Source organism: Orbicella faveolata, unplaced genomic scaffold (assembly GCF_042242905.1).
Source record: "Orbicella faveolata isolate gen_17 unplaced genomic scaffold, um_ofav_v1 contig_47, whole genome shotgun sequence".
Classification (NCBI taxonomy): Eukaryota; Metazoa; Cnidaria; class Anthozoa; order Scleractinia; family Merulinidae; genus Orbicella; species Orbicella faveolata.
In genome coordinates this window covers 18,947,450-18,975,165 of record NW_028301577.1, presented here as the reverse complement: position 1 = coordinate 18,975,165, position 27,716 = coordinate 18,947,450, and the positions used below count along the sequence as shown (strand labels likewise).

General features: G+C 39.6%; 3 protein-coding genes and 1 non-coding gene across 5 annotated transcripts; 3 read left to right on the top strand and 1 right to left on the bottom strand.

Annotated features, from left to right (window-relative positions):
• The first annotated feature begins 137 nt into the window (after nt 1-137).
• On the top strand, nt 138-9,204 carry LOC110040791 (Na(+)/citrate cotransporter-like). The gene is made up of 15 exons (XM_089279470.1): nt 138-257; nt 409-637; nt 1,502-1,767; nt 2,321-2,492; nt 2,899-3,047; nt 3,225-3,279; nt 3,551-3,684; nt 4,265-4,384; nt 5,063-5,173; nt 5,365-5,469; nt 5,808-5,902; nt 6,223-6,332; nt 7,112-7,273; nt 7,359-7,496; nt 7,945-9,204. Exons 1-15 carry the CDS (start codon nt 193-195, stop codon nt 8,110-8,112), a joined length of 2,079 nt encoding a protein of 692 aa, XP_089135596.1. The 5' UTR covers nt 138-192; the 3' UTR covers nt 8,113-9,204.
• Nucleotides 8,916-21,817, bottom strand: LOC110040792 (DNA repair protein RAD51 homolog 4-like). 2 transcript variants are annotated; one of them, XM_089279472.1, is made up of 11 exons: nt 21,523-21,817; nt 17,948-18,041; nt 16,853-16,961; nt 15,944-15,953; nt 14,692-14,773; nt 14,007-14,141; nt 13,102-13,203; nt 11,584-11,686; nt 11,065-11,135; nt 10,749-10,925; nt 8,916-10,526 (listed from the first exon to the last, which is right to left on the bottom strand). In XM_089279472.1, the coding sequence occupies exons 2-11, from the start codon at nt 17,996-17,998 to the stop codon at nt 10,452-10,454; spliced, it is 915 nt and encodes a 304-aa protein (XP_089135598.1). In that variant the 5' UTR covers nt 17,999-18,041; nt 21,523-21,817; the 3' UTR covers nt 8,916-10,451. The 2 variants fall into 2 exon arrangements, with proteins under 2 accessions (XP_089135598.1, XP_089135597.1); XM_089279471.1 differs by having other exon boundaries at nt 17,948-18,009.
• A 75-nt stretch (nt 21,818-21,892) lies between these two features.
• Trnar-ucu (transfer RNA arginine (anticodon UCU)) lies at nt 21,893-21,966 on the top strand. Its single transcript has one exon. It is a non-coding gene; the product is annotated as a tRNA-Arg (tRNA).
• A 330-nt stretch (nt 21,967-22,296) lies between these two features.
• LOC110040753 (pyruvate dehydrogenase protein X component-like) lies at nt 22,297-27,716 on the top strand. The gene is made up of 5 exons (XM_020746020.2): nt 22,297-22,505; nt 23,589-23,873; nt 24,702-24,998; nt 25,792-26,195; nt 27,058-27,716. The coding sequence occupies exons 1-5, from the start codon at nt 22,346-22,348 to the stop codon at nt 27,358-27,360; spliced, it is 1,449 nt and encodes a 482-aa protein (XP_020601679.2). The 5' UTR covers nt 22,297-22,345; the 3' UTR covers nt 27,361-27,716.

Sequence of the window (27,716 nt, the reverse complement as noted above, 5' to 3'; positions counted from 1 at the left end):
AAATGTTGTCACCCACTGTATTCACGAAACGTCGACGTTTTGGTTGGTCAATTTGTTCCAAGGCATCCAGGTTAAAGGTAGATACAGTGGTGACGCAAAACGCGTAATTCCGGGATTCGTGTTAAGATAGCGTGACATTAACAACTTGGCAACTGTGCAATTTGACCCGCTGTGTGTCTAAAAAATATTACAATGTCGTCTGAAGACCTCACCACTGCCTTAGAACTGATCAGTTGCACGCCTGAATTGGATTCAAGGTTAGTGAAAGTATAAATCAGTTATGTAAGAGTAAGACCGAGAAACAGGTTTTTCTGGACACCCTCATGTATGCACGTTATGGTGTGTATGTCCTACGAACACAGAACATTTCGCGAAAGTCGTCATTGTTTTGTCTTGAATTTGCCGTAGATCTGCAAGGAAGGAATCTGAGAATCGGGGAAGAGGTTATAGTTATCTGGAAGAGACTGAAACGAAGCCTCTACCAACCGCGAGTGGCTCCCCTGACTTATCTTACCGCGAACCGCTTCAAGTGAAAAATCCTTCACTTCTCAAGCGAATTTTAAGATGGAGAAAATATTTAATACTGCTTTTGACGCCTGTTCTTCTGATGCCCCTACCCATCGCCGTGCAGGGAAAGGTGAGAGCACTGTGTGGCAATGGCCTGTTATAAGGAGAGCCACTTTAATTACCTTTGTCTTAGAGGACGGTCCTTGTTTAAAGTTAGAATCATTCGGAGTAGGTGTAGCCTTATCAGGATTAATCAGCAGACGCTTTTTGAGCCGACAGTCGACACAAAAGCTTTCTTCGTCGTTGGGAAGGAGAACGTGACGAGCCTCGTGTAGTTTGTGTAAGGCCATTAATTGATGAAGGCGCGAAAGGACTTCTGCATCTCAAATATCCAATCCAAGAAAATCTGTTGACAGAGTTTTTTGTAAAAAACAACTCAGTTGGAAGCAATGGTCACACTGTGTTGTGTGACTATGGTCTCTATTTGGGTCGACAGACTACTCCCCAAGTGTTTAGAAGATTATTTTAGTGCACTGGGAATCATTCCTGTAAAACTTCTTAAAATTGACAACAAAACAAATAGCCGTGGTAAACATGACTGTTGTTTAATTAAGCTTCGATGGCCGAAAAACGAGACTTTGAGATGCCTGATAATGCGCTTGTTACCCTGGTAATAGCCTGCGTAGCTGGCGGGATTTCGCGCGCGAGTGCTTTTGTTTTGGCGGCGAAGCCGTGAACGCGAGTGGCGAATTGGTGATGATTCGAATTGAATTCCACTCGAGTTGAACAGTTCACTGGAGTTGAATATTTCACTCGAGTTGAATTTTTGCACTCGAGTTGAATTTCACTCGAGGCTTCGCCGCTCGCGAATTCCACGAGAATAAAATGGCAGCTCCGCCACCAAAAATCAGCCGCTCACGAATCCCGCCAGCTACGCAGGCTACCCTGGTAACGAGTCAATGTATTTATGATAATGATCGCATTACTTCACCAGGAATCCCGTTGTGCGTATTGTATTCTGATCATGGCGGTGTATTGGGTGACCGAGGTTGTGGAGTTAGCCGTCACAGCTCTTCTGCCATTGGTTCTCTTCCCCTTATTCGGGGTCCTGGGTTCTAAACAAGTCTCTACTCCTTACTTCAAGGATACCAACGTGCTTTTTTTTGGTGGCCTGATCGTGGCAGTCGCTGTAGAGCAGTGGAACTTACACAAACGAATTGCTCTTCGAGTTCTCTTATTGGTTGGAGCTCAACCTCGACGGTGAGTCGATTGTCGAGAGACGGGGGAAGACTGGGCTGGAGGGTCAACACGAATTTCCAATACCAACTGCATATTCAAACACAGTTACTTCTGTTAGCACCATAGCAAAATGTTTTTGTATAGCAGGCATATACAGTGCACCAGCTCAGAAGTATATATCTGGAGAAGTTAATGCGCTATAGTCCGGCAAAGTGCTCCTTTTTTCTTTTTCCCCATCATAACTGAGTCTTCAGAAAATTCTTCTGTCACAAACTACAAAACCATAAGCTGTTTAGAGCAGTTTTCAATTGAGTGTCGTAAAACCAAAACCAAAGTAACCACTCTAACCAATCACAAAGGACATAGACAATCCAGCGAACAATTAAAACTAAAAGTAATTTCATGCAGCTGACACAAAGCGCGGGAAAACTTGTCCGAGTGAGTCATGACTGGTTTTGGTTCTACGTTTTACTTTTCAATTTTTTCAAGCCAATCGTGTAGTGTAATAATGCAAAACCAATTACTTTTCGACACTCTTTCAAAGCCTTTTATCGAGCACTGTTTTTCTCCACAGTTTGATGCTTGGCGTTATGCTGACCACATCATTTCTCTCCATGTGGATAAGCAACACAGCTACAACCGCCATGATGGTGCCGATTGTTGAGGCGGTGTTGGGAGAAATAAAGAACAAAAACATCAAGAACCAATTTGAAAAGAAGAACAATGAAAACAGCCAAGCAGATGAGGTAGAAAACCTGACTTAAATTTACTGCATTTTTTTTGTTCAGGATAATGTCGATGGAATGCTGATTCTTGAAGACGTCTTATTGTATCATTTTTCGTTCATTCGTTACAATCAATCGCCTTCCGTCCGCCCTTCCGTCCGTCAGTTAGTCAGTCAGTCAGTCCGTCCGTTCGTCCGTCCGTCAGTCAGTCGTCAGACGGTCAGTCAGGCAGTTAGTTCAGTCACTCTGAGTCAGTCGGCGGTCGGTCGGTCGTGAGTTATGATTGTCTCTGAAGGTATGAAAGTTAGTTATGTATGACATATGTTTATCGCCTACAGTCTTACGAGGATTAAAGGTGCATCCTATACCATAATTCAACTTGTTATTCCCCAACTCACCTGTACTGTGCTTTACCCTGTAACTGCAGATTGACGAAATTGTACCGCGGCGTGGATCATATGAACTTCACCACTTGAACAAAGATGACGAAAAAGAAGAGAAAAGAGACGCAGTCCAAGAAACTGCGGGACACAAGGGAAAACACAACGCTGATTTTCTCTCTAAAAAGGATGAGAGGTGAGAAGCTTGTGAATTATGGCGCTAGGTAGTCAAGGCATTCATTCTCAAATATCTGAGCGATCTAACCTACCAAAAAGATATTTAGTACCTTCATGCATGATTTATGAGTCAGCGGAGTTCATTAGAAATGTTCGTCCTAACACACTGCGTGACAATGTTTTTCTTTATTTTCAGAATGTATTCCGTTACAGTAACCTTACTGCAAGAAGAAGAAGAAGAAGAGGTTGATGTAAGGGTTAATCGTTTTTCACTGTTCAAACTTTGTGTCGTACAGTTGCGTACTAAACACACCATTAAGAGAATCTCTTTTGTGTTTGCTTTAACGTCAAGTATTGCCAGATGTTCGTTCATAGTGAGTCATAATCATATTTGCGATCCCTTGAGAAGAGATGAGGAGGTAGAAAATGGCATTAAACTATCTTGCACCGTATTTACAACAATGATGGCTAAACCCCTATTATTGCATATTTTTGAGTAGAATTTTTTGGTTTAATTTGTAGAAAGCTGAGACTCTTTATTACAGCAGACTGTGTAAGGCTATGATGTTAGCTGTTGCGTACGCTGCAAATATTGGCGGCACAGCTACACTGACGGGAACTGGGCCCAATGTGGTATTTGGTGGACAGGTTAACAGGCAAGAAACTCGACTGATGAGCTCCTTGTGGCCTTAACTGCAGCAAAATAGTTGATATAGAATAGAAATGCTCATGCTTACAGTAATACCGTAAAAAAAATTCACTAAAGCGATCTTGATATGATGGACAAAGAAAATTTGTTGAAATAAATAGACCTTGTGAGTTTCCTTAGCGCCGCCATCTTGCCTTTTGTGACGTCACTCAAATGTTTGTTTTGTGACGTAACTCAAATGACGTCACAAAACAACCTTACGAGTTTCCTTAGCGCCGCCATCTTGCCTTTTGTGACGTCAATCAAAAGTTTGTTTCGTGACGTCACTCAAATGACGTCACTCAAATGTTTCCGAAATTTCTGTTTTAATTTTCCGTTATATTTCAATCACATATTGCTTTCTCAGTAATATACCAGTCAGCTACGGTATATAATTCAACATCAATTGAGCGAAAAATTTGATTCACGGGTAGTTTCACTGAGAAGAAAAAAAAAGCATGTTGTAAAGTTTCGTGGAATAATGGTTAAACGCGTTAGTTTATTACTTTCCGTACTAATACGGTTTTTTTTCCTGTCCATTTTCTCAGCCTCTTTCCCAAGAGTCCAGGGTTTAGCTTTGCCATGTGGTTTGGTTACGCTTTTCCTCAAATGGTAGTGCTTCTTTTTGTTGCATGGATCTGGATTCAGCTACTCTTTCTCAAATTTAAGTAAGTTTTGTGTCTTGAATTTTTACCCAAACGCACAAACATTGCAATGGTCGAAAACCGTAACTACATGATTGATCAATTTTGTCACAGTTGAAGTATCGACACATAAATTTCTATTCTCGTGTGCTCAGTGTAAAGAGAAATAAAGGGCGCTTTTCATTCAACCAGAAATTCCGAATCTTTCGTAACATGGTATGGAATTTCCTTGGAAAGTTTCCGGAAAATCTGAAAATTGTTGAATTTCCGAAACGAGGACCATCCAACAGAAAATTCAGGAATTTTAGAGAGGAAAATCAAATGGAATGAACATTCCTGGTCAAAAATTTCCCAAAATTCGGGTATGCCTCACGAGGTTGCCCTTATTTTCCTGAAATTCAGGAAAATGTTGTTCTAGACAAAAATATCTGAAAATTCAAACCAAACGTTTTTGACGCCTGAAGTCACGAAATGAATTAATTTAGTATTTTTAGCTTCATTTGACTTAACAAAATTCTCATATAACAGGCGAGTTGATTAGCTGTGCATTTGTTTATTATTGCTTGAGGCTATGTTATAACACTGTTATGCTGCGGTATAAATGATGCTCGCAGCACCCTTACACGGCTGTATCTTTTATTGTTGTATAAAATCCAGCCCAGGCACAGCAGACGACGGATTATTTTTTTGAATTCTATTTAGTTTCCGGAAGTGCTTCAACAAGTCAACACTATCACGTCAAAGGGACACTCGGTCGACACAAGCCATTAGACAGGTTTTGGTGACTCAGTACAGAGCTCTTGGACCCATGTCGTAAGATTAACTAACAGATGTCATCTTAAACATTAATTAAATGAATCTTCAATCTGGTAACAATTTATGTTGATATATCAAATTCCTATTTTGTAAGCAAGTAAATCACGGGATACGTTTGTAAAGAAAATTAACTTTACAGTTAAAGTTTAAGATTTACTTATAATTTCTTCTCTCGTATTTCCACACAGGTTTGCCGAGAAAGCTGTCCTTGGTCATTTCACCTTGTTGGCCTTGCTGTGGCTCTTCCGTGATCCTAAATTTATGAAAGGATGGGCCATAATATTTGAGGACGGGTATGTTTGTAAAGACAGAGGGGTATAACTGCAACATCAACTGAACTGTGTTTCGTTTGTGTTTCCGATTCCTCAGAAACGTTTTCAAGTTGTGGTCAGCGACCAAAATCAAGGTGAATTAATTCGGCCATGATTTTTAGAGACATTTTGAAGCTAGGATAACCCGAAGCTTCGGTACACATAAAAAAAATACATAACTGAAATTCGAGGGCTGAGCGATTCCTTGGTAAAGTCTCAAAAGGCCCTTTATTTGCACTCATTCCAGCAATTAATTCGTTTAGTTTTCGATGCCATGCTTTAAAATTTTAACTCCAAACGTTCGCTGTTTTACTTTTCAGTTACGTTCGAGACGCCACAGCCGCCATGTTTATTGCGTTCTCCTTGTTCGTGTTTCCTTCAAAAAGGCCGAGAATCTTTGCTTCTGATGGGTCAGGTAAGTTGACAGTAACGAACTTTTAAGCGAGTTCTTCACTATTTCTCTCACATGTTTTCTTGGTTCCCAGCGAGCCAACATGAATCTATACAGTATAAGTGCAACATGTGTGTGTTGAGTGAGAAAACTGCCTTTTAGTCCAAGAATTAGCTAATTGGCTTAGGCAAATTCTCAGACTTTGAAATTTAACTGCAGGAAATATCATACAACAAAAAATATTTCCAAAAATGGATGGAAGGAAGCAAGGAAGTTTTGTTTCAATTCTACGATAGTCATTAGAAACACTGTTTTAACTAACAGACATTGTTATCGTCACACAGTAAACAAACCACCACCCGGCCTGCTGCAGTTCAAGACCATGTCAAAGAGGTTTCCATGGCACCTTGTTATCTTGCTTGGCAGCGGATTTGCTTTGGCGGAAGCTTGTAAGGTAACGGCAATTTATACAGGTTGACCAGAAGTCCTTACTCTAAAATAGAGATCAGATACAACGAAAGGTCTTTTCCGCGACATGCCCTTCAACAAGAGTTCTTAGCTAAAAATGAAACATCGGGTAGAGTTATTTTCGACCTAAGACCTTTTGCCAAACTACAAACTTTTTTCCGAATCATTTCTGATGTTTAATGAATTGTACTTTCTAGATATTGCTATTTTCTAAGCAGGGGCGGATCTAGGGGAAGGGTGCGGGGGATATGAACCCCTCTGAGATGAAGCCTTCTTCTTCGTATTCGCATTTAAAATTTGTTACCAATACCTCACCAGTCAGTTACGCCATTCCTTAGTGGTGCACACCCTCCCAAGAAAAATCCTGAATCCTCCCCTGAAAGCCGGCCGGTTTACCATTTACGCGCGACAATGCCAATCAAATGTTTTTGTTACTGTAGTAATATGATTTTTTATTCATATTTCATTGACTTTTGGAAAAAACGGATGCTGAACGCGGAAGATAGGAGACTGAACTAATTAGTCTTACTCGCCCGTGCGCCATTTAACTCATCGCTATTCCATCGCTCCTCTAATTCTTTTCCAATAACGTGCCGTCATCGTACCTTCTGATTGGTTCATTTACCCTTCAACGTCATCATCTTCTAGCCAACCAGAGAAAATCATTTACGCAACTGAATCAAACCTTGCAACTCACAACAAATAAAAGCCCCAGTAGATATTTCGCACGGAAAACAAATATTTTGTTTTCAATTCTCTGATCAGGTGTCCGGTCTGTCCAAGTGGGTTGGTTCACAGCTGGCTAATCTCGACGCCATTCCAAGCTATGCAATCGTTATGAGTGTCTGTATTTTGATCACCACATTCACCGAATTTACCTCCAATGTAGCAACCGCCACCATCTTTCTACCGATATTGGCTTCTCTGGTGAGTATATCATGACCACCACACCACAAATTCAATACTTTTCCTCTTATAGTACTTGACTACGTAATTATTTTTGCTTTCGTAGGCTGAAGAGATTGAAGTTCATCCCTGGTATCTAATGATTCCTGCTACAATCTCCTGCTCGTTTGCCTTCATGCTACCTGTTGCCACACCTCCAAACGCTATCGTGTTCGCTGGCGGCCACCTCAGAGTTAAGGACATGGTATGTATTGAAGCCATCTTCATCTTAGGGACAAGGAAAATCTATTAAATTCTTCCCCTTCTCGAGTCAACTCGAAAAATTCCATGGTGATGACGCAGCTCAACATGTGATTGGTTGTCGCTCGAGTTTGAAATTTCCGCGCGAAAGTAACAACCAATCAGGGACACTACAAGGATTTTTGCAGAGTTGCGTCATCAGAAAGGATTTTTGGTCGAGTGGCCAATTAAAATTCACCATCTTTATTTTATCAACTCTCAGTTTACTCAGGATATATTTTGCATGGTAACGGTTTTAACATGTAAGTGTTTCCTTAGTCATTTCAATCGCCTTTGACTTATGGTTTCTGCAGGCTCTTCCGGTGATCTTAGTTTAATTAGTTCAGCAACGCTCACAACTCGGACTTCATAAAAACTGACACACATGTTATATTTTTTGCCTTTTTTCTCAGGCAAAAGCCGGTTTGGGAATGAATATTCTGGCTGTCACCGTGTTGGTGATCTGTGTTAACACATATGGTGTCGCCATGTTCGATCTGAGCACTTTTCCAGACTGGGCTGCAAGTCGTGCGAGCCCGACTCCAACGACCCTTTCTGACAATGTCACGCGCGTTTGCTGAAATGTCACGTCTTTATAGGACAGCTTCCTGGTCAGCTGTATTAGAGTTCAATAAAGGAAAGGAAAGGAACTCCCTTTGAACCCTCTTTTGAGGCACTCTTGCGAAGAAAACGTCTTATCTCTTTCGTTTATATTGCAGCTCGCTTAGCTAGTTTCTGTATTGAACAATTTGCCATCCCAGAACAGGTTGTTTTCAATCTCTTGTTATACCATTATGCCGGCATTATTTTGAGCATAATAGTGGGAGCAAAGAATTCAACATTATGCCGGAAAAATAGTGACAAAAGCAGGCTGATGGTTGGGGGCCTTGGGTAGGCCAAGAGAAATCTGGGCACCAGTCACATGACTACTGTACACACAGCACAAGCCAACAGGTTTTGCTAATTCAGTCTAATTCAATCCTATTCTGCTGCATTTGAGCGAGTTTTTCATTACTATACTGAGAAAACGCATTTCACAATAGCCAAGCTAGAGCAATGGTGGATTACATTGCCGGAGTCGTTCCTCACGCGTAAATATGATAAGCGTTCAGTGTAAATATTATAATTTTTTGTGAGCATAATGGCGCCTAGTAGTCGCTCCTTTGAAGAATAATAGTGAGATACTTTGAGCATCGAGCATTACTATTTAGCATCATAGTGAAAAATCTGAACAAAATGTGTAAAACCCTAATTACTACCGCGTAGATTTTCAAACCTTTCTCGTACAATATTACCAATAAAATTCGGCCACCACTTACAAAACTACATTTACATCAAGCAGCATTCCTGCTAAGACTGGCATTAAGAAATCTTAAAGCACAAAACAAGTTCATGAACTTTACTCAGCTATTGTTGATGTACAATTATATAACAATTTTGCACTGATAAATATATTATGAACAACTACTTCATTTTATAGCGCTAACGCGCCTTTAAAGCCAGCTTTGCATTCAGCGTTCAAAGTGTTCAACAAATAAATATCGATTTTGTACTTCTCTTTCAGGGTTAAAGAGTCGTTAAAGACGAACGTTTGACAAGTTTTCAAAATGTGAGATTAACACACTCAATTAATTAGAATAGAAACGTCAAAGTTGTTTGTAACAACAAGGACATATCAGTCTTGGGTACTTTGACACTGTCAAGACCTTGAAGAGAAGGTCAGTTTGGAACCACAAGAAATCCTACTCATAGAGCAAATAAGCCCAGAAGTAGAAGACCACCGGTGGAATACGAAAGACAAATCAAACGTGCAACAAGCTCTAAGTTACGGGTGTCTGGAAAACCCGAATAGCGCATAGCGAATAGTCGCGAATAACGCATAGCGAATAGTCCCGAATAGTGCGAATAGTGCGAATAATCTCGGATAGTGCGAATAGTGGCGAACAGTCGCGAAAAGTGGCGAACAGCGACGAATAGTCGTCAATAGTCACCGCTTTAGATCTAATATCCTGCGTTAATTGATTATCCAAATAAGCAACAGAATTTCAGTGAATTTATTACCTTTTCTTCTCCGAACTCAGGCTAGGGCTGTCCATTGCCGACATTAAGAAAACAGAAAACACAAGGATAGCCTAATAAAGACTTATTTACGCTTTTGCAGCGGTTAAAACGGAAGAAATTACGTTTAGCAAAACCCTTTGTCCTGATAAGCGTCTGCGCTTTTTAGCGGGAAAATCCCACCTTACGTTGCTGCGAGGTTGACTGCGAGATACTGGGTACCCTATTTGCTACTATTTGCCACTAAATGCCACTCTTTGCCACTATCCGTCACTATTCGCACTATTCGAGACTATTCGAGACTATTCGCACTATTCGTACTATTCGCTATTCGCTATTCGGGACTATTCGCTGTTCGCTATTCGCGACTATTCGCTATTCGCTATTCGGGTTTTCCAGACACCCATAAGTTACCGAGATTTACTCAGAATTACGGTAAAATGAAGAAAACAGTGATAGAGTCCAAAGGGAGATGTAGTTTCTCCGGAACTAATGACAGGTTTCTAGCAAATTTAAGCATTGTTAGGTTTTCTCGGACACCACTACGTTTGGTATTATTAAGGCAAATACTGCTCTCATTTTTTAACGGAAAGGGCTCTACTCTTCTCAGTTGGGAGGTCTTTTTGATTCCTCTAAAAACCACATTTCTTAACAACAGGAAATTTTTCCAGTTCGCACACAATTGACGTTAACCGACAGTGAGTGAGGTTCTCCGCAACGCAAACACTGTTGCACGAGAACACTATCGAACACTGCTGCACGAGAACTTGAAGAATTTGACTTCTCAGTCAACACTACAATTTATCAATTGGGATCTTAGAAACTTGCATTTCTCAGTTGAACAACAATGCTACGTTTGTGTTTAGTTATGACTGGCTGGTCTGCGACTGTAGAGTCCGCCATGATCGATGTAAAAAACACAGGACACTTGTAATTTCTGCAAAAGATCAAAGGCTGACTTTAACTTTATAAGAGCTGACATTTCGTCAAATCTTTGCTGCGAAAAAGTTTTATCATTCTTTTACTTAACCTGATGTTAAATACTCCCTCTATATGAAGTATTAGGGCTAAAGGAAAGGTGAAACGAGGGAGGTACAGTAGGGAAAGAGTATGGAAGGGGAGGGTAAGAGTGGTAGTTTTAATAACCACGTGACCTTACCTGTCTTGAAGACTTGACCACAGTGGCAATTCTTTCCACTTCTGAGCTGCCAGCTTGGGATGAAGAGTTCTTCCGTATGAACAATCTGGTGTTTGGAACATGGGCCCAGGTTGGTCCCAGGGCAGGTTTGGTGGAAAACGCAGACTTAGAAGAGTCTGTGACCACATTATTGGTAATCTAAAGGATGCAAACGAAAACACATCAAAAATATAAAAAATCACTAACTGAGCAAACCTGACAGTTGGTAAAATCTTGCCAAGGTGCTAGTTTTGTTCTCACAAAGTTTTATTAACATGCCAGTATAAGGTTAACGTACCACAACTGCCACTGAATGCTCAACTGCCAGAGCCTTCAAAGTTCTTGAAAGGTTCACCATCAAGGAGTGACCTGAGATGGACAAAGTGAGGACGCGTCAATTGAGATTTTTAATCTATTTACGTAGAAATTTGCCACAAACTCTACAGGACTTCAAGAATTAAGAGGTTCTTTTGGCGTGTACTTTCAGACCCAGGATTAATCTAGAGGGTGAGCTAAAAGTTGCCTTGGGTTTCCGTTTACATACAGAATAAAACAAATTAAGCCTATGTAAGCCAGTGCCAAATCCATTTTACTGTCACTTTTTTCTGCAAAAGGATTTAGCAGTATTTTAACTTTTGCCAACTAGTTCATATAAACATGACCCACTTCTGAGTTCACACCCACGAGGAAAGGTGCTCAGAACCTACAGACAACGCTGTTGATTAAACAGACTTTAAGGTCGCCCCTTGCCGCTAGTTCTTGGATCAAATTATGACCATGAAAACAGCCAAAACAAGGATATAATTATGCACTGTACCATGAATTTGTTGGCCACCAAGAATGGGGGAAATCACTCCTGCTACAGAATCTACAATGATCATTCTAAGATCTCGCACACTATCATCGTTGTCATCATCACCCTAAAAGTAGGGCAGAAGAGCGTTATAAATAGATATAATATTAGTAATAGGAACTGGACCGAGAGGAGTACAATTCAGGGAGTAATCGCGCGAGTAATGTCAAAATCGGGTGAGCGCAAAAGCGCGAGGCCGATTTGAAATTACGAGCACAATTACTCTCCTAATTGTATGAAGCAAGGTACAGGTACTAATAAATCGTATCTATAACAAGTTTCGAAATAAAAAAAAATTGTTTTGAGCGAAAAAGACAGTAGTACTTTCCATAAGTTTTTAAAAAAATGTAGGAAACATTAAGAAGAAAGCCATTAAAGCGTGCGTAATTGACGTACGAATGGCTTAGGTATCCAATTACATAAAGTTGTAATTGGACACCCATGTGATTGTGTGCTGATTAACGTGACAAACAGGCGAACAGAGTACCAATCACGATCGAGATTTTTCAAAAGGAATCGATGCAATTAATTAATTAATTAATTAATTAATTAATTAATTAATTTACGTGACAGGAGAGAGTTAGAAAATGACTTTTTTGTATTCGTATTCACTTTTTATCTTGATAATGGCGTGACGTAGGGCCGAAATGTCGTTCGCTTTTTTAAATGTGTTTAAAAATCTTTTAGCGTTTAACTTCTTGGTCAATCAATTAATTAATCAATCAATTAATTAACAATGAACAGTTTGTTCCACCTTTTTTTCCTTTGAAACTACTGCCTAGTATTTCATTATTCACTCTCTAACTTAAGGTTCAGTATAAACAAAGACTTGAGTGCAGAATGTCCAATGTAACTAACCATCGTGAATGTTAGGGCTACAACTAAACAGACTGATAGTTGAAAAGAGTTAACAAGAATTTTTGTCTACTTCCATCGACAGTGAGCAACCACATCAGCTGAGAGAAAATAAGAATTGATATCATTTCCCCATTGATTTACACCATTAGGGCTAATACATTCAAACTTGTTCAGAGTGTACAAAAGTTGCAACTCTTAAAAAATCTCATTAACTTTCTCATTTGATCGGCTTTTCGGGTTAATCGACTAAGGCCTCTAGCATGTCTCACATGCAAACCTGTTTCAGTAAGCACAAAGCATATGGTGATGTAGTTAACCGTCTTGACACCTTCTCCTTTTTTTTTTTTAGCTGTGCTGGGAGACAATCATCCTCTGCCACTTTGAGGATTTTCACAATGTCAGGATTTTCCCTTTAGCCCAAGATGATAATGCTAAAATGTAGCACTGCAACTGTGCATGGGGCATGGGTCGGTTAGTCATAATTTTCACATTCTGACAAAACTTTATCAAATTTTGTTTCAGTATCCATTGCCACTAAAATGAACAGCAAGTGTTCTACTTGCACACAATGGCATCAGCTATCATTTGGAGTGTCGGCATTATAACAGGAAAATTTTTCAATACCTGGTTATGCATTCTCTGTCTCACACTCTCTAGAGCTTCTAGTACAGAGAATACATCAAAGGCGTGGATAACTGATATTCTGGACAGTATGGTGTAAACTTCCTGCGAGAGAAAGAGGATGCAAATATAATGAAAACTCTGATGCTTTAACTGTCAACTCAAGATCATGACTCACAGTTTTAAACCACATAAAATGAAGGAGGGTTGGTAAAGTGTAACAATGCACTAGTAGTTTTTTTTCACATGTTGCAACATGATTTTCCATTACCATTTGTCTACCAAATGAATTTAAGTATCTGAATGTGAAACCTCTTCAACGAACTGCCAAAGATTCTCCAGGACGAATGTTGAAAGAAGTTCCAACTTCATCCCCCCAAAATGTGCAGGTCTGTGTACTATTGTATCTCAAATGCATGCTTCCAATTATCTCTTAAAGATTAGACAGAGGACTGAAACTGAACTACTACCACAAAAATAGCCAATTCATTGTCAAGAATTGCTAGTCAGATCATATATGATGGGGCTGTGCTCTAGAATTGCCTGGGTACCACAGGTAACTAACTTTTGCTTTTGGATGACTGGAAAAACTTACTTTTTTCATATAGGCTTATGAAGTACTGCCAGGCACCCAGGATCTCATGGTTAAGAACCTTTTGGCTCCTCGTAATTTTTCTTAGACCACAGCCTTGTATCATTGACATTATTGGTGTGGTTTTACTCATCAAATGCTATAGAGACTTTCCTTAATTTTGTATTTTAATGGTTGATTCCTCACTAAAACTACAGTGCCCTCTTCTTTCACTACAATCAGGGTCGAAACTGTTTGTCAAAAACATTTATTCAGGACAGTAGACTAAAAACATCCAAGAAACCTTCTGCCATTACATTTTTAATGTTTTTCATACCTGATCATCCAGAGAAGCATTCCACTCTTGCAACATGTCTTTAATTCTTGTTGCACTTAATGAGCCTCCAGTGTCAATGTAGAGAACATTCTTCTTTGTTTCCATAGCAGTGAACATGGCAATGCCCATGCAGATCTGATAAAGATTAACTACTTATTAACTGAGAGTGAGGTCTTTATGGGAAAATCTCAAACCGAGACCTGGCTGTACTGACCGAGCTATAGTGAGGTCAGTACAGGAAAGCCAAGGTTTGAGATTTTTTCGTAAAGACTGAACATTCAAGGTTAATAAGTTGTTTATTATATGGCTTTTTGTTTTGGTTTTGCAGGACCATAATTGGCCTGTGGGCATTACCGGAGTATAATGCCCTACAATTGGCTAATCAGAGCATGTGTTATATCCTTCCACTACAAACACATGCCATGTAATAAAAAGAAGTAATGCATGTAACTAAACAATATTTCCAGTGCATTACATATGTTTTCATTTTCTTTGGTACGATGAGCAGTACATGTATCAGCACAGCTAGGAAGTGCATGGATAGTTATAGTTGAAAAGAAATGTCAAACACAGCAATTCAGAGAATGATGAACATTAAAAAAGTTTACCCATTTAAGCATGTAACTTTCCACAAAATCACTGGAATAATTTGCCAAGATTCTTAAGATTCTTTAATGTGTATTACCTGAGACTTGCCAACACCTGCAGATCCAACAATTTCAGTCAGCTCCCCAGTGTACAAACCTCCATCAAGTAGTTCATCTAAACTAAATGCAAAATCAAAAAATATTATGAGATACTGTTCAACACATCTATTGATAATTAAAGCAGCATGACCACTTGAGCAATAACTTACAATCAAAAGATGCATCATTAATTAATAGGTACAAGTGATGTTTTAAAGTATGCTAAGGCAGTTTGAGTTCTTTCAAAACATTATTTCGGGATTGAATGATAAAATTCATTCATATTCACCAAATCAATGAAAATAATAATTAAGAATCAAGTTTCTATTCTACATCTCACAGACATCACTAAATAAACCATGACCATTTCAAAAGGTAAGAGTCAGAAATCCTTGGCTAGTCTTTTAGCAATTAAGGCTCGGGTCAACTTCAGATAGATGTTCAGAAGTCTGCAGATGGAATATTAATGTCCCCAGAAGTCTTGGGTGCACTTCAGAAATCTTTGGAAGACTCCAAGTCAAACTTGAAAAGCTTAAATTAGAAATTTTGAATCAACAGCAGATGTTTTTGGGTTTGGGTGATGTACATATATATACCTGCCTACTTCCACACCTTAGGGTTATGTCAAAACAAAGTTATGAACTACATGATCTTGGTCCCTACTCATGTCTATGAAGCAATTTCTCACAATTTGCACCTGAACTGTGGCATCTTTCCCAAAAGTATGTAACCTTGAACCAATTAATGAAAGAAAAGTAAAGTTCATGTGATGATGATGGCAATACTCTTCCTCCAATAAAATCTCCAATTTCAACCCAGGCTTTTAGGGCAAAAGTGCTTGTGATGGTGTTAGTTTGAGTGAAATTCATCTTGGGGCTAATGTTCAAAACTTTGAACAATCAGAAATCTTTGAAATGCCTTTGGAAAGCTTCAGGCATCTTTGGATATGTTCCTGGTTCTCTGACGATAAAACTCTCTTGCCAGGGACTTGGAAAAAGGTGGTAGTTATATGTACATCAATTTCTGTTTCCATCGACATATAAGGAGTCCTACACATACTTCGCACAATTTGGGATTAAATGTACAGCTCTCCACCAATCAGAATTGAGTAATTTTGCTGAGTGTTGTAATGACCTTTGCATATTTGAAAACCAACTCATTAGCTTTTCAACAGTTTGGAATCTTTCTAGTTTACTTAATAATTCAAATTACACTTGTCTTAACAATGCAAAATCAATAAATCACACTTACTTATCACATCCTGTTTTTTAAAAGAAAGGAAAGATAAAGAAATTTTCATTAATTATATTAACAACAACTCTCTACTAATTAATGGTACTGTAACTGGTAGGAATACTTTTTTTGTCTCCAAAAATGGGAAGATTGATCCATAATTTTTCACTAACCAGTATCTCAGTCTAACAATTATGTCAATAAATAACAGTATTATTTATAATTATTTTACAATAATTTTATAATTATTTCAAAATTTAATATCTTTATTTAAGTGGCAAATGTATGTGGCACTGTTATGTTAATTGGGGACACTGTAAATAAATAAACAAATTAATATTTCAAATAGAACATAAACTATTAACAATCATAACTGGTAGGAGGCTGACCAGTTAGCTATTAACACAACATGGTCAAAGAGTTGAATTCGGGACTGCTGAGAACAAATCCAAATAGCAGTAGGTTGGAGGATTTGAACCAGGGACCTCCAGATTTCAAATCTAGCACCCTACACCACTTGATCATGCCACCTCCTCTCTGCTAACCGAAATATAAACTAGGAGTTATTTTTGAAACAATGAAACTCATTAAAATAAAAAAATTAATATACACTCATCTGTATAGTCTATAAATATCCGTGAGTGTACAATGGACACTTTTGAGAACATTTCGAAAACAACAAATTATTTCAAAGTGCAACAACAACAACAACAACAACAACTCAATATTACAACAAAGTAGTTGGGGTAAATTACTTTTTGAGTCTTTCTATTATTTAAAGCAACTGCAACTAATTTGTATTTTATTACAAACTCATAGTCTGAAAAATCCCCTAGTCTCCAGCTCTAACAACTTTGTTAATTTAACTAAATCATTATTTGTTTGAGTGAAAACTATTGCAAGTAAACCATAACTGTTAAGTCGTACCTGTTGACAGTATGCTAAATCTGGACATCATCTCTTCATAAAAATCACTTCCATTCATGGTGAAGGCAGATGACTGAGCAATGAAAGTTTTTTGAAGACAGGACAAATCCTAATCACATCAAAATAATATTATTACATTGCAGACAAACAGGAAGAATTTTATCATTTTTTGTTTCCAAACTTATGTTTTCTGTCACTTACAAATAAATAAAGTTATAAGTAAAGTTGCTATTTGTTACACAAGGTTGTTGTCCATAACTTCCACAGAAGGGTTTTTGTTTAAACCCCATCCTTCCAGAAGTTTAATTTTAAACGTTGATTTGTGGTTGTTTATATTTAGTTCAGGATGTGGATTGGAGGAATCCAACATGTCAGAGATTTTTCCAATAGTCTCATCTAAACATGAACAGGTACTGCTTACAGTCTCAGCTTAGTGTGTGCAAACCTGCCAGGATACCTTAATCCAACAAACAATTCAAAACGACTCAAATAGCTGTAACAGTACTAATAAGACACATTAATGACAGGAATAATTATGTATCATTAAAAAATATAATTATAGTAATTTTTCAAGAAACATGAAGGAGTGAAAGTTTGGAGAGAGTTTGTTGTTGAATCATACACAAAAAGGTAATGACAAAGGAGCTCTAACCTTCCACCTCCATTTTATGTAACCCTCGTTAATTTAAGATCTCAGTCCGAGTGCTAGTTCAATAAAGCACCTGGGCCGGGTTGTTCAAAGCCCGATTAAGCTAACCCAGGATTAGCGAGAATTTTGATTTCAGTTTTGTAACTTTTGGGTGCTGTTTTCTATTTATATTGTTTGTTATCCAGGTTTGAGTTTGAAAAATCTCAAACTACACAAAACATGAGCAATGAAAAACATTTTTATACAAGAAAAACAGATACTTCGATTAACTTTTAACCCTGGGTTAGCATTAACCGGCTTTCGAACAACCCGGGCCAGATCATTAACTACATGCAGGCTCTCTCTCATTAAGGTCTGAGCTCCTGAAGCTTTGATAATCAGTCATTTTTAATGCAGTGAACGTCAAGTTAATTGCCTTAATACAGTACTATCTCATGATTTCATACCTCCACTGGGATCGAAATCATCCAAGCAAGTCTTTCAACATCACAGCACATGAAATCAGCCACTGTAAAGTTAATTCTTTAATAAACTGGAGTACTTAAAAATACAGCAGAAAGTTATTGTTATTAGACATGTAGATCTCTTGCATAATTTCAATGGAAACCGGTCGTTTGGCCTACAAGTCTTTTCACCTACAGGTCAATTTGCCTACATCGAAGTCGGTTTGCCTACATGATCGAAGTCATTTCCTGCGTGACCAGTCATTAAGTGTTTCGTTACACATCCCAACTCAAAAATAGAAAAAAACTGCGAAGAAATCTTTTGCTTGACGCTGGCTGGCTCACAAATTTGCTGTGGTTTCAAGGAGCACAACCTGAGTATACGTGCAAGTGGAAAATTCAAGTTGTTGTTTCCCTAAGGAGTTAGTGAGTTTTGTTTGCCCTAAGGAGTTAGTGAGTTTTGACCCATGACACGTGACACATTCTCCTCCAATCGGAAAACGTATTTCAGTTGGGAGGTATAACAAGAGCTATTGTCCACATTGGTAGCCGACATGGTGTGCAAGGCTTCCAGGAACTTCCTGATTCAATAGTTTCCTTTGTCAATGATGAGGCGTTATTAAATCAATGACATGGTCATGGGACTACGCATGATGTGCATGATGATTGTAGTGAGTTATGTTGGGGGAACAGACAGATCTTTCATCATGCAGAAAAAATGAGAAACTCATAAGGAACATAAAAACTGTGGCCAAAGGTTCTAGGATTACACATAATGGGTAGTTATGAAGCAGTTTGTTGAGTACGTCTTGGAAACCTGGATCAGCAGCAATACCTGCCCGCCCTCCTGCTGGAGCGTTTTCAAGATGGCTATAAGAACCAACAATGACATCGAAGGATAAAACAATGGCCTGCATCGCTGTGCATCAGGCAAATGGAGGCTGTGACTAAAAGTGGGACAGGGACTTGGGGACTGGGACGTGGGACTCGGGGACGTGAGACTCGGGGGCACGGGGACGCGGGGACGTGGGGACGCGGGGACACGGGGACGCGGGAACGTGGGTACGCAGGGACGTGGGGACTCGGGGTCATGGGGACACGGGGACGTGGGACGTGAGCACGCGTGGGGACTCGAGGATGTGGGACGTAGGGATTGGAGGACGTGATAAACAAACAACACCTGATTTTTGCGCTGAATTTGTAAAATACAATTTTTGGCGGTCAAGTGAAAAGTAATAGGGACCTTAAGCACCGATGATGAATGAGACGACGACGATGAGTAAAACTTCTGTAGGAATGGGTCAAGGATGTCATTCACGGTGTGAAAACCAAGTGCAAGTACATGTAAATAGAGCTGAGTCCTTGCAAACATCGACCTAAAACTATTGCAAAATTTTGTTATGTCTTCCTTTCACGAGCTCCACAACCAGTTTCGCTTGAGCTACAAAAACGGTAGTATCGATGACAATGAACTTTCAGTCCTACAGGAGGAATTTATGTCGAAAAATCTCAATTTCTCATAGGACGAACATAACAGGTTTTCACTCGGAGAGATAAATGATGCCGAATTTTCGGGCCGATATAATCTAAAAAGACCTTCATGGTATAAAATTCTATCTTAAAAGCATAAGCAAAAGCCTATGTGTAGATAGGAACCAGAAGAAAATGAAAGAAAGAGTCATTTTTCAATTTCTGAATTCATTTAATTTCTACTTTCGCTGACAAGCAAATTTCACAACGGACAAATTGACAAACCCAAAATAATGTTATTACCAACGATTTTACAAATTCAGCACAAAAATTAGGTGTTGTTTGTTTATCATGTCCTCAAGTCCCTACGTCCCACGTCTTTGAGTCCCCACGCATGCTTGTGTCCCACGTCCCCGTGTCCCCGAATCCCCGCGTCCCCACATCCTTATGTCATCGAGTCCCCAAGTCCCTGTGTCCCCGAGTCCCCATGTCCCCGTGTCCCTGAGTCCCACGTCCCCGAGTCCTACGTCTCACATTCCAGTCCCCAAGTTCTCGTGCCACTTTTAGTCACAGCCGCAAATGGAGCATGCCATTCTCCTGCTCGACATTCTCCATCAAGAGGCTTGGCCTGATGACACTACAAACTCGTTTGGTCTCTGAAAAAATGCTAAAAAGGATTCAAAGAGCAAAATACTGCTTCCTGTAGGCTAAAATATTTGAACAGTGGGAAGATTTTTCCAATCAGAGAACAACTTCTGCTGAAAAACTTCTTAGGCAATGTGTATGTCTAAATGGCAAGTCAAGAGTATTCACTCAGCATTCAAATTAATATAATGGGCCACTGCAGAACGTTTGTTGACCTTTGCTGGCTGAGCTCCGTAATCTTTGAAACCTGTAAATAGCTCCCTGACGTACAACAATTAGGGCGCTTGACCACCAGGGTCACGCACATGTCCCCAATGAGTTGTGTATCTGATGTGTAGCTAGAGAGCAGGCTAGAGAGTAGGAGATTAAATTGGGTAACCTGAAAACACTGATGCCCGGTCCGTGGACCCCACTATGGACCGGGTCCACGGACCACCTATGGACCGGTCCACGGACTACCCCTACAGACCCCCTTTACAGACTACCCCCCAAATTAGAATGAAGAAAAAGAAAAAAGAAAAAAAGAAATAAATATTTCAGTTGTGGGTTGTCTAATAGATCATGTAGACGAAATTTCAAACTTTACATTTTGCAAATTCAATTGCCATTTCCTTTGCTGTGGCCATACTGTAAATGAAAGATGGTGAAAGTATCCAGGAAGCCTCCTGGAAGCCTCCGGGAAGCCTCGGAATTTGTGCTCTTTCCCCTCCACCATTTTGTTCAGCCCATTCTCACGTGGATTCGTGAACTCGTTCCAGGCTTCACAATTTGCTCTGCGCAGTTACAGATACAAACAAGCTTGAACGACCTAACGACCAAAAAACTTGTCAGATTGAGCCATGAATGCAATGTAACAATTTTCCTTCTTTTTGCCATCGGCATCTCCTTACGCTGAATAAAACTTATAGGCTTTTTTTTTTTCAGGCAGGGGCGGGGGGAAGAAGGGTGTCAATTACATTTGCACAGTGTAATACTCGAAAATTCGCTGAGACGAGTAGTCTATTAGACAACCCATGAGAGAAGTATTTATCTCTAATTTTTATTATATTTTGTGGGGGTGGTCCGTAGAGGGAGTCCGTAGGGGTAGTCCATGGACTGGTCCATAGGTAGTCCACAAACCCGGTCCGTAGTGGGGGTCCACGGACCGGGGGTCAGTGTTTTCGGGTTACCCGATTAAATTTGTTTGTTTACTGTACAACTGTTGTTGTGTGATGTTCCTTTCGACCTCCCTTTCGATCTCCCTTTCACCAAACGAATTCTGACAGTGATGTTCATCTATCTTCGCCAAATATTTTCGACTTAAGCAAGTGAAGGCGAAATGACTTAATTAGATCGTGTAGGCGAATCGACTCAGATCGTGTAGGCGAATCGACTTCGATGTAGGCGAATCGACTTGTAGGCGAAACTACCGACATTCATTTCAGTTATATCCATTTGATAGAATCATGGATAAAGAAGCTCACCTGTGTTAATGCCATTTTCTCGAAGTGCACTGAAAAGATCATCTTGTTTCACTAAACCACTGGGACAAGACGAGAAAAGTCGATGCATCCCTACAACAACTGTCCTTCGCAGTTGCTGGCCTTACAGCATCAAAGAAGTTGCGAAGTTATTTTATGGCAGCAATCCATAACATCGCCTCCACCTTCATTACGAAACAAGTCGACCATCTTCCATAAATTCGAGGAAATGTTTATGAGAGAATTCAAGAGTTACAGAGCGAACTGCAAAATCAACAAGGCGCACTTCAAATTTCAGAGTAGACTGGAACGGACACTTTTTGTTAGCCTTGTACATTTATATATTAAAAATTCTCCCTTTTGCCGCGTGGCTACCCCCGTGGCGCAATGGACTAGCGCATTGGACTTCTAATTCAAAGGTTGTGGGTTCGAGTCCCACCGGGGGTGCTTTTTTTCTTTTAAATCCTTTTTTTTTTTTTGGTAATGCAGTTTCACAGAAATTTAAATCTGAACCCTTTGGAAGGCAAAATAAATTTTTATTATTGTTTGTGATTTACTAGAAATACTAGACAAAACAAACTGTGCACATGGAAAAACTATTTTTGCAATGTCAAAATATTTGTGACTGTTAAAATTTCCCTTTTCTTTCAAATTCTCGACAGATTATATATTCAATCAATTTCCGCTAATATTTCGAGAATTCCACAAAAATATTTCTGACTCTTTATTCGTTTTACTGGTAGTGTCATATTACTCTCTCCACTGTCCTTGAATATTGTTCTCCAATGTTTTCCCATCAGTCCATTCGGGTTGCGTTGGGAAGAACATGGCGGCCTCGAAGGGACGGTTGGTGGGGTCTAGAGGGCTTCATTCAACAAGATGCCTCCTGAGAACCACCAACATGTCAACTGCAAAGTCTACAATATCGAAAGGAATAGGAGCTAAAGAATGTAGAAGGACATTTTTCACATCGATCTTTCGCCAAGGTAAGGCGCTCCCTGTGATTAGTCGTGGAAGAAGAACCTATTTATTAGCTGGTTGGCTTAGCCTAGCCTCTTCTTACCGCCCCTGATGTTACCTTTGATTTCCTTGTTCATCTGGTCTTTAGTGGAAGTCAGTAATATATAACCGATGTAATAAATACTGATAAAGACAGAACTTTTTCTGATCCTAGAAAATGGAAAAAGATCAAAGGTGCGATCTTTCCTGATTTTCTAGGACGTCGGCTCTTTTAAGATCAATAACTTGAGATGCTTAATTTGCATTTGTAATTTAATGGTCGAGCTGACAACTCTAGAGCATGTATTATAAATCCAAAAAAGAATTCAGTAATGCAACATATACATAGAATGGTTCACTTCTCTGTGCCACATGACCAACAGACAGCTTTGACATGGTACATACAAACATAATATCAAACGTAATATTACCTACTGATGCAGCATCTGTGTTTGCAGTAGACTGAAAAATGTAATTGTAAATAATAGCAATCAGTAAGCACTGCTCAGCCAAAATAAAGCATTACCTCCGAAGGCGGTGTATGACATTGCAGACTGTAGACTACATTTAGACCCAAATAGTACTCTGGTTAGCCTAAATATCACTCAGGTTAGCCTTTATATTGCTCAGCTTAGCCTGTGTATTATTGGTAATGGAAATGGGATTACGATTATAGTAGTTCAAAATTCTGGAATCTGCATTCTGAAATGTCATAGACTGACCACTCTGAAGATTTATACATGACAGATGTCAATTGACCATATCAAAGATGTATGCTGTAAAACTTGGTCGACGTATGAGCTGGAGTAAGTTGTTTTTTGTTGTCGTGGGGTGCACACGCCCGCGATCCATTCCAGTAGCCATGTTGACCATGAAAAAGAGTTGCAAGGTTTTCTGTTTCTATGCATATGTGTGGTTCTGTTCCTATAGTTATGGTGCTCCACTTGGTGGCCCTTCAGGCTGCCGGAACCTTGCTGTTAAGATTCAATACATACTACACATGCACTGCACTCACGCCTAAATGTGCTGTTCAGACTGTCTGCTGATATTTAACATGTATGACATTTTAGCTGTTCCCACCACACAAATCCTCATGCCTGCACTGTCACCCACCATGGAAGAAGGAACCATTGTAAAATGGATGAAAAAGGAAGGTGATGCTGTCTCCCCTGGGGATGTACTCTGCGAGATTGAAACTGACAAAGCCACAATCTCTATGGACAGTGATGAGGAAGGAATCTTGGCAAAGATTATTGTTCCAGATGGGAGCAAAAATGTCAAGATAAATCAGTTAATTGCTCTTATGGTAGAGGAAGGTGTGGATTACACACAGGTTGAGGTGCCGCTTGATACAGGTACGACACTGGTATGACAGCTTACAGTACAGTTATGCTATTACATAGGTAATTCAAGCATTCTATTCGCCATTTCCACATCCCCCATACTAAACCTTGTTTGCCCCGCAAAATTTTGCATAAGCATTGTCTTCAGTTTCTCTTGGGATGACTGTAATACCCAGGAGAAATGGGAAACAAAGGTTATGCAGAATTTTGGGGGGCAAACAAGGTGTATTGTGGGGGATGTGAGAATGGTGAATAAGAGTTTGTATGTAGTTCTTTAAGTGTTTCCATAGATTTTTAATTTGATCAACCACTCTCTCTGTTTTTCTTTATCTGAAAAGCTGCAATAAAGTTTCAAACCTTACTCAGTGCTTCTAAAAGTCAAATTTAGTGATTTCAGTTTTACCTGGTTAAGATTAACCATTGAAACTTGTAAATTGGTGTGATGCTGAATTATATGTTTTCTATTGGTTAAAAACCTTGTAGAGGACCATTTGGTGCAATCAGAGTGTTACATAATTATGCATATCATGACACAGGTCCTTTATACAGAATAATATAGTTTGGCTCCCGGCTCATTTTTAATGTGAATAAGACCAGATTTTACAACCACTTACAAATGCCCAATTGATGATAATTACAAAGTTTCTCATTTTGGTAGCCAAAAACAAGATGTTAGTATGAAAAACGTGTCATCAGTGTCCACCCTGCCTACCATACACGTGTGAACACAACCTTCTCAGAGGAAAAGTGTGTTTCAGGTGGGATTCTCTTAGCTGTTATAAAGAGGACCTTACTACATTCAAAACAGTTGACATACACAAAGTTTTTCTTGTCTCAAAGAAACCCACAGAGAAACAGAACTAGACTCTGCATCAGTTGAAAGCAGCGTAGCACATGGTGCTGGTGATGTGTTGATGTCTCCAGCTGTTAGAGTGCTTCTTGAGACTTATAAGCTGAATCCCAGCCTCATTCAATCGACTGGTCCAAAAGGAAGACTGCTCAAGGGTGATGTGCTGAGGTATGTAGCCCAGGGAGGGCAGCCTTTCACAAAACCAGTAGAGGTGGCTTCCCCTGAAGCAAAGGTGCCCACAGAAACTACTCCTTCGCAGCCAGCTAAACCATCACCACAGGAAACAGGTAGGTGTAGTCATAATTTGCGCAGATGAACATTAATTCTAGCCTGCCTGAGTTATAGGTAGATGCAGGGGAACTCTCATGAGACTGTACCCCTCACCCTTCTCCTACTCAAGATTCTTTCTGGCACCATGAATTGTCTTGTTGTGGAGGGACCTTCACTCTACCACCCTATACCGGCCTCTCCTTTCATAAATCCTGCATGTGCATGTGGCCACTCTACTATCTATCTGTTTGTTACTTAGCATTATAGGCATGCAATGTTTGCAGAGGGCTGGGCAGCTCTAATCCTTTACACATATTATGGACCCATGGTACAAAAACGTTTTATTGACAGTAAATGAACCTAACAATGATAAACTTCAACAATTTATTGGTTGTTTTTTTGCTTGTACTTTGTGAGTCATAGTAAAAGCATGTTTGTGAAGAACCTTTATGTGCATTCAGTATCCTACAGGTGAGATTTCTGTAACAATTCAATTGCAACATGACCTGACAAAACTTTGAACAAGTAATTGCATGGCAGCAACCTGCTGCAAGATTTCTCACCTGTAAAAAACTGATGAAGAATTCCCTGAAATTTGCTTGTCAATGAATTGCTTCACATTACACACTCCCCATTTACTTAACACGTAACAGTAACGTGCGACATATTTGCATTTCACCCTTGTGGAAATTTCTAATTGCTTCATAATGCCACTGAAATAGCTGTTTATCATCCACCTGTTGGACCACTGGGCACAAAACTAGACCTAGTGGTTTTTGATGATTGCATTCCAGTCTATCTTGTTTGTAGTTTCAGCACCCAAGCCTGTATCATCAGCACCCCATCCAGTTGTGAGCTCTGAACACACCGATATGCCTCACACTAACATGCGGCGGACTATTGCCAAGAGATTGGCAGAATCTAAAGCTACAGTTCCACATACCTATGCCTCCGCAAACTGTGTTATGGACAATCTCCTTAAGTTCAGGAAAGGTCTTGAAGTGAAAGTGTCAGTGAATGATTTCATTATCAAAGCCGCTGCCTTGACTTTGAGACAGGTGCCAGAGATGAATGCTGTGTGGAGCGGCGAGGAGGCTCAGCTTCTTGAGGATGTAGATATCTCTGTTGCTGTGGCAACCGATTCAGGGCTTATAACACCTATTGTCAAAACTGCTGATAACCTTCCACTTGCGGAGATCTCGTCAACTCTAAAGGTAAAGTTTACGTCACAAAGAATTGGCCACTTGAAAACCTATCATTACGACGGAAGATCAAGAGTTCCTAAGATAGGTTTCTTTAACTCCATTCTCTCGTCAACCTGAACGCGCGACGGAAAAGGAGTTGACAGTAGGCGGAAGTCAACATGTCTACCTGTCAAACGAGCGAAATCTAATGAATATTTGGGCAAGTGCAACGATCTAAATTTGCGCGCAATTTATTTAAAACACGTCCCCTGCATTTCTCAACCTCATTAATAATTCATCCAGTTAAAACAAAGAAAATAACAACCGTGAAGGAGGTTTGGATACCCGGTCTTAATTATAGCATAGATTTTGACGATTTTACTTCTCCGTTTACTCCTTAGTTTTTGTTTGGATTGAGAAGATATATCAAACACACGAGAGACAGTGTTTCATCGGCTATCCAAACACCTCGAATTTCGTCAAAAATACGAGACGCAGCGGAGTATTTTCAACTCTCTTCTCAGTGTGTGGACATCCCGATCAAACACTGTCTCTCGTGTTTGATATATTACGTCTCAAATCACGCACAATGACCCGGTACTTTGTTCATGCTGTATCTTAAAGGACCTCAGTCACGGTATTTTGAGTTATTTTGACCGCGTACAAAATTACCTTTCAATTGAAGGAATCCTGAAAATGATAGTTTACTAAATAGAAAAAACACCAAAGAGATAATAATAATCCATAAAGGAACAAGGATGGTTTAGGGTGGAGAAGATTAACACGGATTACAAACGAAGAACTTGAAAAATTTAGCCTAAACTTTTACGAGATGCGCAAACCACGATGTAACTCCTTTAAACATGATATTATCTGCTCTTCTCCAAAACAGGATCTCGCCAGCCGTGCACGAGAAGGCAAGCTAAAACTACACGAGTTCCAAGGTGGTTCGTTCACAATTTCCAATCTGGGAATGTTCGGCATCACGGAGTTTTCTGCTGTTATCAATCCTCCACAGGCTTGTATCATGGCTGTGGGTGGAACACGCCCTGTACTCACTGCAGACGAGACAATTCATAGCGTGATGACGGTCACCTTGTCTTGTGATCGACGTATGGTGGACGATGAATTGGCTGCAAGATGGCTGGATGCTTTTAAGGCGAACATAGAAAATCCCTCTAGACTTCTACTTTAAGATTCAATAGTACTGAAAATTTTAAGGCATATAGAGTGGTATGATGTGATGTTTTGGATTAAGGGTTATATGAGACAAACTGTGGAAGTGAGAAAAGAATCAATTAAGTTCAAAATATTTTAATCAGTAAGGCTGAATGTTTTTTTTTTATAGACCAAATAAGTTTCTCATATAGCCTACTGATTCAACAGATGTATTGAGCGGTGCGAAGCGAAGTAATCTATCTAATCTACAGTACAACTGAAAAAAATGAAACGAAAAAAAATCACAGTGAACATCACTATAGGTAGAAATTACATATTGAAATGATTGATACAGAATGATCCACTGTGATTAAAAAACACAACACTGAGTAA

Coding starts and splice junctions, on each gene's coding strand:
- LOC110040791 (XM_089279470.1), top strand. CDS start 193: ATGTCGTCTGAAGACCTCACCACTGCCTTAGAACTGATCAGTTGCACG. Junction 258..408: donor ACGCCTGAATTGGATTCAAG/GTTAGTGAAAGT, acceptor AATTTGCCGTAG/ATCTGCAAGGAAGGAATCTG. Junction 638..1,501: donor CCATCGCCGTGCAGGGAAAG/GTGAGAGCACTG, acceptor TTACTTCACCAG/GAATCCCGTTGTGCGTATTG.
- LOC110040792 (XM_089279471.1), bottom strand. CDS start 21,610: ATGCATCGACTTTTCTCGTCTTGTCCCAGTGGTTTAGTGAAACAAGAT. Junction 13,204..14,006: donor ATGCTTCTCTGGATGATCAG/GTATGAAAAACA, acceptor TTTCTCTCGCAG/GAAGTTTACACCATACTGTC. Junction 11,136..11,583: donor TGGTGGCCAACAAATTCATG/GTACAGTGCATA, acceptor TGTCCATCTCAG/GTCACTCCTTGATGGTGAAC.
- LOC110040753 (XM_020746020.2), top strand. CDS start 22,346: ATGGCGGCCTCGAAGGGACGGTTGGTGGGGTCTAGAGGGCTTCATTCA. Junction 22,506..23,588: donor CACATCGATCTTTCGCCAAG/GTAAGGCGCTCC, acceptor ATGACATTTTAG/CTGTTCCCACCACACAAATC. Junction 26,196..27,057: donor AGATCTCGTCAACTCTAAAG/GTAAAGTTTACG, acceptor TCTCCAAAACAG/GATCTCGCCAGCCGTGCACG.